General features: G+C 42.4%; 1 protein-coding gene across 11 annotated transcripts in view; it reads right to left on the minus strand.

Annotated features, from left to right (window-relative positions):
- Positions 1-14,000, minus strand: part of LOC149302775 (neuronal cell adhesion molecule-like) — a 45,529-nt gene that overhangs the window by 9,049 nt on the left and 22,480 nt on the right. For 3 of the 11 annotated variants that reach the window (XM_089482115.1, XM_089482114.1, XM_089482110.1), the window contains exons 20-22: positions 13,163-13,367; positions 12,571-12,693; positions 12,208-12,384 (exon numbers count right to left, since the gene is read on the minus strand). In XM_089482115.1, the coding sequence (XP_089338241.1) occupies positions 12,208-12,384; positions 12,571-12,693; positions 13,163-13,367 (505 nt within the window). Of the gene's footprint in view, positions 1-5,585; positions 5,733-6,708; positions 6,823-7,210; positions 7,268-11,380; positions 11,417-11,576; positions 11,579-12,194; positions 12,385-12,570; positions 12,694-13,162; positions 13,368-14,000 lie in introns of all 11 variants that reach the window. The other 8 variants (XM_089482113.1, XM_089482116.1, XM_089482112.1 and 5 more) reach the window with 6 other exon arrangements.

Genomic DNA, 14,000 nt, shown 5'->3' on the forward strand with positions numbered 1-14,000 from the left:
GTGAGGGCCGTAATCTGAGAGAGACGCTGTTTCCGCCGGGCGGACGCAAGCGCTATAAATTGTCCTCGAAGGACTGCTTTGTGAGCGTCCCAAACAGTGCCCAGGGAGACATCAGGGGTCAAATTGACTTGAAAGTAATCCGAGAGAGATTGTGAAATGGTCCCCCGCGTCTCAGGATCGAGGAGGAGGGCATCATTCAAACGCCAAAGGGGCCGCAGGTTAGGTGGGTGAAGAGCCGAAAGGGTGATGTCAATCATAGCATGGTCGGACCAGGAGATTTCATGAATGGAGGAGCTCAGAAGCGATGGGAGCAGGCGTTGATTCAGAAAAAAATAATCGAGTCTTGAGTACATTGCATGTGGATGAGAGTAAAAAGAGTAGTCTCTGTCAGAAGGGTGTAGAAGGCGCCACGCATCGAACAGTCCCATCGACTTGGTGAAACGTTGCAGAGGCTTAAAAAGATTCTTCGGACAGGTACGAGCGACTGACAGGGTGCGGTCTAAATACGGATCCATCACCGAGTTGCAGTCCCCACCAACAATAATGCTCCCTGGAGGCGCCGTCAGGAGCGAACGGGCCAGTTCATCAAAAAACAGAGGAGTCGGCGGGGTCGGGGCGTATATATTCACGATCGTGACGGGTTGGTCATGAATCAAACAGTCCAGGCGGAGAAAGCGGCCCTCTGAGTCCGAGGATGAGCGAAGGGCTTGGAAGTGGAGACGTTTATGTATCAGGATGGACACCCCATTGTGTTTGTCCGGAGCGGCAGAGTGGAAATGCGTGGGAAACCGTGGATCCCAGAATTTGGGAATGCTTGCTTTACGAAAATGAGTCTCTTGCAGAAGGACAATATCAGCTTTGGATCGAAGGTAGTGCCGAAGCGCCATCCTACGTTTCTGCGGAGAAAGCAGGCCCCTGACATTATGGGAGACAATCTTCAAGGTGGAAGAGGCCGGAGTCGCCATAGGGCCAGAGTAGGAGACAAACGAGGGGAGAGAACAGAAGGGTAAGAGAGAACAAGAGGAGAGGGAGGAAGTGAAAGGAAAAGAGAAGAGAAGAAGAGGGAAAGAAAAGACAAGAACACTGGAGGGACAGACCTCCAGGAGAAGTCAAAAAACAAATATAAAGATAATGGACGGAACCACCACGTCCACAATAGAACACCACAGGGGTTACTGGGCGGTGAGACGGAACAAGCCCACCCCCGGCAGCAAACATACAGTGCAGGAGAAATACCCCTTGGAAACTGGCACGAAAACAAAAAACAGGTATAAATGTCAGCGAGTGAGTGTAATTCACAGGTATAAATGTCAGCGAGTGTGTTCATAAGCCGCGTCTGAAGCGCAAGAAAGAAAGAAAAAAGGAAAAAAAAAAAAAAAAATAAACCCTGACTGTGTCGAGTGTGTGCATAATAAGGCGCGAACAAGTTAGCACAGTGCAACAGAAGGACAAATTACCCCCCGCACCATAGAGGGAAGCCGGAGACGAGGCTGGAATGGGGTAGGGGAGGAAGGGGGAAAGGGGGGAAGGGGAGGGGAAGGGGGGGGCAAGGTGGGGGGATAGGGGAGGGGGGCAGATAGGGGAGGGGGGCAGATAGGGGAGGGGGGAGGAGCGGGAAGGAATACGGATGCTTTAGAAGGCGTACAACCCGAAGGGCAGAGTAGGTAACACTCGCAGGCGTATGAAGGGACCCAGAGATCCCGAAAGGAGCGTTCAGTACGGCCCCCGGACAGAGGAAGAACCCTCAAGAAACGCCGCAAACGTGGGCATCATATATATATAAAATAATAATAAAAGAGAAAATGAAATGAACAAATCAATCTGTGTCCCCATGCGTCTTGTACCTTCTCACTAAAGTAAAACAAAAATCCAGAAATGCACGTATAAAAGGGAGAATACATGTGAATAAGGCCGCGCTACCCGGATGAGTAGGCGCCGAGGCCACGGAGAAGGCAATAGGAACATAAAGCAATAACAAAAACAAAGTCGACCGAAAAAACGCGCAAAATAATAGTCCAAAATAAAACCGGACGAAAAGAAGGCACTTATCTGTCCCGTGAGCAGAGCACAGAGACCGGCGTAACGGGAGCGGCCATGAGCACGGGAGACAAACTGCTGATAGCAAGAGTCACCAAAGGCAGCCCGCTCAGGTTGAGTCCGGAGACGGCGCAGGGTCGACCCCCGCCCGGGGCGATGATCCAGGGGAGGCTCGGCAAAGTGGAGATCTGTCGCGACGGCCCGGTTGAGGAAGAGTGTCACGAGACGGTAGGTCCAGGGACCGTGGAGCCCGCAGTCCCAGGCGCCGCAGGAATGACACGGCTCCATCCAAGCCGTGGAGCGTCAGGAGGGAGCCCCCGTCCTGAACAAGCAGCCTGAAGGGAAATCCCCAGCGATAGGAGATCCCCTTCTCGCGTAGAAGATCCGTCACCGGCTTCATGGCCCGTCGTTTGCGGAGAGTGGTCGGTGCGATATCGGCATACCAGACAGGAGTAATGCCGTCCATAGCGGGAGATGCATTCCGCGTGACCCGCAGGATAGCTTCCTTCGTGGTGAAGAAATGGCACTTCATAATAACATCCCGCGGGGGAGCACCGTTGCCCGGCCTCGGTTGCAGGGCCCTGTGGACCCTCTCGAGATGGAGTTCGGCCTCAGGTAAGTCCGGTAGCAATTGCCGAAGATATCGGTGAAAAAAAGATCGTAAGTCCACCACGGACTCCGGTACCTCTCGGACCCTCAAGTTGGAGCGCCGGGAGCGGTTATCGAGATCCTCCACCGCATCCTGAAGAGCCGCGCACGTGGCCTCCAGCCGCGCCATGTCGCCATCTCTAGCCCGATCAGCCACCTTAAGATCTTCCACTGCCTGTTCCAGGTGAACGGTTCTGGATGCCAAGGCTGAAAGATCCGCCGAGATCGCGGAGAGACCTGACTTGAGGTCGGATTGGAGTTCCTGCTTCACTGAGAGGATACAAGCCTTGAGATCGGCAATATCCCCCCGCGTACAGGGCCCCGCGTCGTCCGCTCCATCTAGGCCCTCACCACGTGGAGCGTCTTTCTTCTTGAAATAATCGGGCACCTCAGAGGTAAGACCCGGCTTGGCGCCTCGACGTGTGGACATCCCGCCGGCCGGCTGGAAAACGCCAGGTAAGTGTAGACAGTATGGCTATGAAAGCTAAAGGTGCCGGGGATGGAGCACGAGCTAACTCACAGTGCGTCCATCTTCACCAAGCGCCAGGCCACGCCCCTTTTTAAAACATTTTTAACATTTTTTTTCAACTTGAAGGTTCCCCTGATAGTGACATCAGAGGGAAATAATTTTTACATTGTACTGTTTTTTTTTACTATTTTTTTCTAATTATTATTAATTTTATTTTATTTTTTAATTTATTTTTACTAATCACACTGATTAGAAAGCTGGGCTCCATTGACTTGCATGGTTGAATGCAGTACCTGTATTCAACCTGCAAGTGGAGCCAGAGTTCTCTAGAGGGTCTGGAGACCCTCTAGCAAACTTTTTCGTCTTTATTGTTTTTTTTTCCCGGGCTGCCGCCATCTTGCTGATGGCGAAGATCACCGGCAGCTGCGGCTGTGACCGCTCTCCGGAGTGGTCACAGTCCATCCTAAGGTAAGTGTTTGGTGTCCCTGGATGCCTCCTGATCGAGGCATTCCAGTGACACCATTTAAGTTTAGGAGGTGATCGTTGATCGCCTGCTAAACGCTTTTAAAACGGGCGTCCGCCGCCATACATTGTATGGCGGATGTTGACGTCCCAGGGAGGGGCCCCTGATGCCGATCGTGGCGTTGCTGAATGCCCCGAGGTCGAGGCATTACAGCAAAGCTGTTTGGGTAAAAAAAAAAAAAAAAAAAAAAAAAAAATTCGATCACGGATCGATTTTTTGTACCCGTTTTAACAAATGATGGTCCTGGCACGTCATTTGTCGTTAACGACATGTTTTTCCGTGACGTGCCCGGACCGGCAATTGTCATCAAGGGGTTAAAAGAATGGTATTGCATAAGAAGCACTGCAAGCGTGTATCCCAGTGTCAAGTACTGGAGATTTAGATGTATAGGAAACGTATTGATCTACCACCCCCAAAACATGCAGATAGAGAACAGTTATACCGTGTATTCTTACACAAGGGAAGCAATGTGTTCTACCCTGTGACAGGTTAAGAGCCATATGGAATTCAAGCATTGTCTATCAGAATGATAACTTCATGAAGCCAGTTATATGTAAAGCCCCAATACACATACAAGAGCTCTCCAAAGTGAATTTGTGATGGCACCATATATTGTTATTAATAGTTTCCATCAATACGACATTGCTGTTGGGAGCCCTGGCTGGACTGGTTTGGTTATACAGTAATAACAGGATTTCAGTATTACTCTCGTGTGAGCCCATGTACATTGTTTTCATCATGGGCATGGATTCATGGGTTGTAACCATGCAAATGGCAGAAAGAAAAAAAATGTGCAGTTTTTATGTATGATTGAGGCTAGGTTTCCACTTGGGTTTTTGTCCTGCGTTATTTTCTTGATGAAAAACGCCAGGAAAAACGCCAAGAAAACTGCCACTGCGTTTTAGCCTTTCTGTGGAAATAGCTTTTTTGACCTTAGGCAGTTTTTCCAGCCTTTACACGTTGGAATTTTCACCCAGCTAAAAGGGAAGCGCCGTGTGGCTGAATTGGCGTTTTTAGCAAAAAAAAACCAAGTGGAAACCTAGCCTTAAACATGTAAAAAGCTACATGTGTATTCACAATGTGAATAGTAGTTCGGTAGTTCTTTTACTCTGCGTAGCATACTACACACAATTTAACATAAAAACATTGTTAAGGAGACGCCAAAATGCATGGAATTACATTACAATAGATCACAACCACAGTCACTACTAATCTCTCTAGATTGTAAACTCGTTTGAGCAGGGCCCTCCTCACCTGTTGTCTCTGTTAGTCAATTTGTTATATTACATGCTACTTGTTATGTCCTGTCTACCCATTGTACAGAGCTACGTAATTTGATGGCGCTACATAAAACCATAAATAATAATAATAATACATACAAACATGCACCACTATGAAAAATACCAATGTTACCGCATGCCACATCAAAATTTTACTGCATATTCATACAAATAAGAGACGCCCTTACTGCACAACCGCTCAAAGGCAGCTGATCAGGTAGCAGCAGAGAGCCAAGCTTCGGAAATACAGATGGTATGGATGGAGTTAAATGTTTAACTCCACTGCGTTTCCTTTTCTATACATCACACTCCTACACATCATTACTGCATGCCATGCACCTAGACAGGCTCCATTATATACCAACTCAGATGTCCATTCTTTAGATGTCTGGAGTTGTGTGAATGTATTTTGTGTAAGCAGTAGACCTGATTTGAAAATGTCTGATTGGCCAGGCAATGATCACACAACACAAATCAAACAACTATTTTCAGCACATGGACAACATTTTTTGTTTTTTTAAGTAAACCAAACAGAAGGTTTTCTTCAAACACTTTTTCTATATAGAAGTTGACACAAAGCATGCTACTGTTTGGGTGAGGCAGACAGGACAGTGTATAACCGCCTCACCTGGACCTGTCTGAAAATCCTCTGAACTCGTTATACGATTATGCTCGTCATTAACTTGAACTCTATAAAGTGTTGCAGGAGTTAAACCCTTTAACATAGTGAAGCTCCGAGTATCATTTACACATTCTCTTTTCCGATCTTCGTTGCCTACATCAATTTCTGGAAAACACATTGGAATAACTTGTTATGAGCTGCTCACATCAACACATGGATTGGTTTTATCATTGGCAGCAGTCACATATACATATATAAACATTGAGCGGTTCTTCTGTGTAAAAGCACTACTGCATTCGCTATACTATACGAAAACGGAGAGCGAATACTCAAGCGTCAGTCATTTATTCCATGACGCTGAGTTTTCACTCTTCAGTGCTACCCAAATCCTGTTTAATGTACGTCCATTGTAAAAGGTATAGAAACAAACAAAGGTTTAGTGTATTCAGTGGAATATATATGGTTTTCCATGCAGGAACTTCTGTTGAGACTTTATAGATTATGGATTTGATGGGACCCCGTGCTTAAATTATTACATACAGACAGGGTGCTAAAGTTTGCAAAACCACATTACTGAATTATTTTGGCTCTGTACAAGGACGTGAGACCAGTGGGCCATAGGATAATTATTATACACTATAGTATGTATATCCCAGCCAAGCAATTCTAAAGAAACTTTGTGAATCCAAGGACTATGTCCATTAACTCTGTAATATCCTTAAATTAACCTATTAAGAATACGGAGGGTGGAAACTAAGATATCCCAATAACATCACACATTGCCGCCTTTTATTCTTGTTTATCCTATAGTAATTTGTTTTTTTAATCCTTTTACAAGCGTTCTCTAAGGATATTAAAAATAGAGAATAATTTATATATATATATATTTTATGAAATATATGCACATTCCACTGAATAGACATGCGTTTATACATTAAACACTATTCTGGTCTCTAGAGTATATAAACGTCTATGTCAATATAAGACGCTACACCCCAAACATTCAAAGTCTCATAGTAATATACTACCAAGGATAACAGAAATTCTAGTAAGTGAATATTCTACAAATATTACTTAATATGGCCAATACCGCTATTTAAAGGGAAAGTATAATGAAACAGCTTCTTACTCAAAGCTGCATACTCAAAACAGAACTTCATATCAGGACCCTCATAATCCCAAATGATAATAGCAGACGTGTCGAAAGCAGTTATATTCTTGATCCTGGGATGATTTGGTCGTACTGAATACCATGTAAAAGAAACAAGTACAAAGAATAAACCAAGGCTTTTCAAAAAAAGTATCCACCAAATGTACAATTTTGTCAAGACATCCCAACTAAATGTAAATTTTATGCAATAATTTTAAGTTCCACCTGAAACAAGTCAAGAAACAAGACAAGGCTTAAGGTAATGCTTCAATCATTGTCCTCGCTAGTATGTTTAGCAAGTAATTATGTAGATCTGTCATTTTATTCTGTCCAAACTTCCTGAACTAGGTTATTGTTATGTTATTGTTTTAATCTAGATAGACAACATTTATACAGTATACTATGATGTAGTAACTCTGCTAGAAATGCGCAGCTAGCAGTACATTTATGGAAGTTCTGAATAGTAAGAAAAGGACAATACCCTTGTACAGCGTTGTATGTGCGGTGTACATGACAGGGGAAGTGGCAAAAGGAGTTTCTGGAGAATGTCCGTGATGCCAGAGCAAGTCAAGAAAGAAAGCAGAGAAAGAAATGCATACATATTAGCAGTGTTAAGAAACGGCAGACATATAGGCATACTGGTTAGCAAGGGTACTCATGCAAACACACAAATACTACTGTAAAGTTACTTAATGTACTCCAGCACCATTATCAAGCCATCTCACAAACTGTAATTTCACCAGTAGTTCCCAGGTACCACCCCTAACACCTGGAATGATAATGGCTTTCGAGGAGTATTTGAAAATTGGTGCACAAGACACCAATACCAACGCCGTTGGTACTATTAGCTATTTTGAATTGAAATCATGCACAGAAATTGATTATTTGATCACAGAGATAAAAATAGACCATTTTATAATGTAATACGTAGCAGACAAGTGTTATAATAAAGAATTAAACACACTTTAAAATTCCATGGAATGGTGCTTCGGAACAGGCCCGGACTGGTCCTTTGACACACAGGGCAAATGCCTAATGGGCCACTGGCATATAGCACCCCATGCTTACTTGATCTGTCACTTTAGCGACGGTCCTGCCATATGCGGCCGGTGGCTGGATATGCAGAGTTTGGCGACGCGTGAATATAAAAACGTGACATATGACCGCACATATCTAGCCAGCGGCCGCATTATTTGGCATCCAGTGCCATTAAGTCATTCCCAGTCTGGGTCTGCTGCAGATCATGACACTAATTAATACATTAATTATATAATATTAAGGGCACTGTCCTGAATACATTTACGCAAACACCATGATTAATGAGGAATTTGATGTGAAAGGTTGCAGCAGTACATGGAATTTCTCTATGGCATATGCTAAATATTTACAAATATAACACTAGAATACTATCACCCTGTGCTAATTACACTCACTCAGATTTCTAAGTCTGAATTTGTGTTTTTGTAATGCCGACAATGGTAAATGTGTAATTAAATCACCATCACATTCATCTGCAATTTTTTTATTACTTCAACATAGTCCGGAACTCACCTTCTTAAACTATCTTGTGATCCTATAAGCTCCCAAAGCTCACGGGACATGAAGGTGGACTAGTGAAACACTTTATTGGGTGAAATCTGTTACACACACTAAACATTTCACAATCTATGGCGTAGTAGGTTAGCAGAACAAATCTGTATTGCATAGCCATAGTTATATTTAGTAGACCACCTCTTAAAACAGCTTATATACTTCCTCATTATTTCCTGGATATGCCAAATCAAAGTAATACAAACTAAATATCTTCTTATAAGCTTCAACTCCAATGTATGTGGTTGTACATATATATGCAGACTGTGCACTAAGCCTGCATAGGTGACAGTACACAACATATCACAGGGTAGACAAGGTTATATGCCATAGCCACTAAATCTAGGCATAACTACATCTCTTCCCAGTTGTGATACTGGTTGTATCTCTTGAAGGTTACAGCTTTGATGACCCGTATCTATATTCTGGCTTAGCACCAACATGTCCTAGTAAACAAACTAGCACCAGTACCAATGCATCATTGGTACCATCATTGTAAACATTAGTGAAATACTACCCTTTGTCCATATAAAAACTGTAAACAGCCTAGTTCATGATACCAACCACATTCTTTAAGGGACACTCCAGCCCTTTAATCCCTATATTAATTCCCCCCTTAAATTTTCATATTCTCCCCTTTGGAAATCCATGAAGGGATTCTGCAGACTGTCCCCCTGCCAAAGCACAAATGGGTAATATTCACTGCCAGCTCCACCACTAGCTCATGCGAGAATTCTTGGAGGTTTAATGCAAATATATATATGAAAATATAAGCATTCGTTATTTCTGGGACTTTAAGTGACACTAGACTATCCCTTCAAAATAGTAACATAATCATTGTTTAACTAAAAGACAGATTTGGTTATATACCTTCATCTTAATAAAACAACAACTCACAATGCTCTGTTATGCTGTATTAACTATTAGTATTAACAATTGCAAAATTAATTTAATCATATATTTTTTTTCAGTACACCCTAAAGTTCTACCTCACTACTGATGCCACCTTGTGGAACAAATCACATCACCGGGTGGAGAAGAATATTATATTTGCAAGTCAGTAACTAATACAGAACAGAAAAGTTGAAATATAATATAAATATCATGTTTATAAAACATAAAACCATGTTATTTATATTTAAACAGAGCTACACAAAAACACGCCAGGTTTTCAGGGTAATACTCTGTGCACACAAAATAAATAGTTGTTTTTAACCAACAGGGAAGAGTTGGTTGCTGCTGATTAAACAGCCTTCCTTGATGATAACCAATAACCTGAACTGTGGCCCCTTGGGCCTGCTGTCCTTTAATTCCCTGTAATTTTGGGATACAATGGCAATGCAAGATTTGTTTTCTACATCGAAACAAAAGAATGAATGTAACTGAAGGTCACCATAATAACATTTGTTTACAATTTAAGTATAGAATGTTTTGCTAATAAATTTATTGAGAGGGGAAAAAGGCTGTTTTGACTGACAATATAGCAAAACGGAGGCATTTAAAAGACTTTCTTCACTAGAATACAGAAAAAGAGCACTGATTTTGATTAACATTCAATCAACTGACATTGCCACTAGATTACTAATTGGACTTTATTTGTTCTGCAGAAAGCCTTTTTTGTGAAAAGAAAAAAAAAAAAAAAAAAAAAAGAGAGAAAGAAAAGGATTCTTTAGAAATATTTCTTCCAAAGTGACTAGGGTCTGATTTCCGTTTATTGATAATATACATAATAAGTATTACATACACTAAATATATAAGCCAGAAAAAAGAAAACCATGACACGCTTGTTCTGTAGAACTATATAACACAGGCCACACAACAAACGCTTGTTTAGCTGAATACAAAAGGAGCCCTGGGAAGTAAAAAGACTTGGCTGCGCTACTAAAATTCTGCGCCTTAGTTTTGTACAATATTGTAAATGGGCCAAAGGAGGATAAAAAAAAAGGCTTAAAACAGCTGTTTACTATTCAGATGGTTTATCAGCAATACAAAATTAGCCTTGAGTTAATTTGGCATTCAACGTTCAAATATATTTTAAAGGGACAGTATAGCCATCTAATGCACTTCTGCAGAATCCCCCATATGCATTTGCCCCTTTCCTCACCCCTGCTCAATGCAGTGCAAGAGATTTGTTTGAATGCCTCTCCTTACAAGTAACATACTTCGCTCCCGTCAGCTCCAGCTCGGCAAATGCTGCGGGTGGGGGTCTGTGCGCATGTACGGAAAGTGCTTCCACTGATCTCAATAGGAGCAGTTTCCTACCATTGACTGGTTGCTTTTAGCACAAGCACACAGGTCTACTTATTGTTATAAATGGCTGATGTTAAAAATGGAGATGCTATCTGCCTATTGGGAAATCACATTTATAGGTGAGCTGCTGCCAGCTTAAAGGGTAACTCTTACCGCTTTTTTTTTTTTTTTTTTAATTATCAGTATCCAATTAAAAAAATAAAGCCACACAAGATTTCTTAAAGTGTATTTTTAAACAGTTCTACTTTTTGGATAGTACAATTGTTATGTTAGCCCAATCTGCTAGACAAACACATCGACTCCTTATCATAAAGCCAGTGGTATATCTAGGAGAGGAATGGACTTCATTAGCATTGAGATAAAGAATGAACTTAGTTTGGTAAACATCACGATCCAGGTCGGCAGATAAAGGAGGTTAATTGGACCAAAATGAAATTAAACCACCGTTGTCAATGCAAACATACAATACTACAGTATATACAGCTCTGTGCTTTATGCTCAATGAGAGAAAGATTTTTTCCATGTGATGTCACCCTTTCAGAAATACAAATCGCCAACATCATATGGTCCATGGTTACCTTTTTCACAGGCTAATGCTGAGCCTCTCCCAAAAATAAGATGGAGCTCAAGTAGTTTCTGTGATTTACAGATTCAGATCAACAGAATAATGCCGATTTAATATTTGGTCAAAACGTGTTTGTCTAGGGGAAAAGGGCAATGACTTAAAACATCCAGCATTTGCTTACTGCTACATACAAAAGATGCACTTTACTTTTACACATTCAGAATAACATGCAAGCATTTATTTTACCTTTTCCTGCACCCACGGCAGGTGGGAGAATACCAGCTTTAAATGAAAACAAAACGACACTGTATAAATGAGATACAACACAGGGACACAAACATCAACGCAGACACAATATTCCAACTACATGGCAACCGACTGCCACCGGATAGGTATCCAAAATGGAAAAGCCTGCAAATCTCCGAGGGATGATGACCTATACCTCTCATCATCCACTGCCAGCCAATGATGTAAAGTAGAGTTTTAGGCTATAGGAGGATCATGTAATTTTAATTTCAAAGACAGCTGGAAATTTACAGAACCCTTGCCCTCCGACTATCAAATACAATGTAACAAAACATTTGCGTCATCGAAACAGTATTAGGCATGATGACCTAAAAGAGAAGAATTACAAGACTGATTACTACTATGGAGGGATATAGCATAGTATGTGAGGGCAACAATATGTGGAAACACTGCAATGTATGTTACTTTACCATTACAGCAGAAGAGAGGCATAAATCCTCATGACATTTGCAATACAAAAGCTGGGATCAAAAAATGCATTCTTTGTCTCCAAAGTCAGCTTGCGCCGCAATAGAACAGAAGAGATGACAGGAGGAATGACATCTCCTCCGATAAATATAAAGGCCACATTTTCATACTTGATTACACCCCACAGAGATAAAGGAAAACGACAAAGCAATATAAAAAAGCACAGTATTTAAATTTTTTTTAATTTGTATTGTTTTTAGATCACATTGGTTTTCTTCTGTACATGAAAATGTGGTGGTGGCTTCTTATTTACACACAGTTAAGGGAAGAAGTTATGTTTTGGTACATACCCATCTTACCTTCATCCATAGCCGTTATCGCTTCTTGTGTAATTTGGCTTCCAGGCCCCACCGCAGTATGGGCGTAAAAATAAAACTTATAGCGGGTGCCTTGGTTCAGGTTCTTTAAAATAACATTTGATTCATTTGCCGGTACTAGAATTTCAACAGGGGGTCCTAGTTCATGGGTGTTGTTAACTGGAATTAAGAAAATATTATTGTTTATTAAAAATTTTTGCATGTACGACAATACATAAAACAGCAGCCCTCCAGAAATGTGCCATGTATTCCAAATTCATGCCCAGGTTTCGTAGGGGTATGCAAACATATGGAAACATATATATCGCTTGCATCTTTCCACTTTGATAATCCCTTCTTACTTACTTGATTGGTATTTCAATGTGTAATGTGTCAGGATCCCATTTGGATGAGCAGGTGGGTGCCATGCAAGGGTTAATGAGTCGATAGTTCGATCAACAATATCCAAAAATGATGGAGCACTGGGAACTTTGAAAATAGAGAAATTAGTTTTTTTTGTACCTTGCATTGTATATCAGTTTACCCAAAGTCATACTGTGAGTGTGCTGTGAAAGACACATGGAGCACGGCCAAGCATTGCAAAACTCAAGGGGGCAGAAAGGGACAACAACCTCTCTGAAATTAAACTTTCTCTCATTCAAACAGACATCAAAATAGCTCTCTAGATGCGAAAGCAATTGTATTTTGTATGCATTTGTGTTTTTAAGCTTGGCAATGACACTATGACAATATGTCTCCCTTTTTTTTTTTTAAAAGCACTGATAGGTACGGTGACGGATCAGAGTGTTAACTGTTTCCATACAGAAAAGACGTGCGGTAAAACATTTTGTAAGTAAAGCCAAATGTGGAAAATGAACTGTGTATTCCACTATCAAAAATGAGCAGGTAAAGTCACAATTCGCTGACCGAAGCGGCTAAGTGTCCATGTATGCTTTACCTCCTTCTGGAGTTTCAAAAAATTTATTGACGCTGGACGGGCCTTCCCCTTTGCCATTGACGACTCGCACATTTAGAACATAGTGGGTATTGGGTTCTAGGCCTGGGATCATGCCGTGGGTCCGGTTTCCAGCAAACGTTAACATCCTCTTTTCCATATGCCGTCGATGTCTATTTGTTCGATTATGGGACTTCCAGTAATAGACCTACAGAACCGGGAGATAAAGGTCCAAAGAAAATAACATAAACGAAAGAGAACCAGAACTGGGAAACGTAAGGCTCAGTAACATTTAAACAGAGGATAGCATTTCCATCACTGGTATTACTCAATGGTGACTAGTAATAGAATAGTAGAATAACTAATACCAAGTTATTACCGTATTGGCTCGAATATAGGCCGCATATTCGGGGTCTATATTCGGGGTCTAGCACCCGACGCCCAGGACATGCAGTCCCGGGCGCCGGGCAGGCAGCGGGGTTAGGATACAGATCCCCCGCAGCGGTGCAGGGGACCTGCATCCTACTCCCCGATACGCTCAGACAGCCTCCCCTGCCAGCACTTTCCACGGGGGGGGGGGGTGCCGGCACGGGAGGTTGTCTAAGCGCATCGTGCGGATGGTCCGCACGATGCGTTTTACCTCTGCCCCCAAGACTTACCAGAGGAGACTCCCGGGTGTCTTGCGGGGACGGCGGGGGACATCTACGCAATACGCGTACACAACTTCCGGTGCCGGCACATCAGCTGAGTGCCGGCACCGGAAGTTGTGTACGCGTATTGCGTAGATGTCCCCCGCCAGCCCCGCAAGACACCCGGGAGTCTCCTCTGGTAAGTCGGGGGG

This window comes from Sceloporus occidentalis, unplaced genomic scaffold, assembly GCF_023333645.1.
Source record: "Sceloporus occidentalis isolate IW3139 unplaced genomic scaffold, rSceOcc1.0.p SCAF_17, whole genome shotgun sequence".
Taxonomy (NCBI): domain Eukaryota; kingdom Metazoa; phylum Chordata; class Lepidosauria; order Squamata; family Phrynosomatidae; genus Sceloporus; species Sceloporus occidentalis.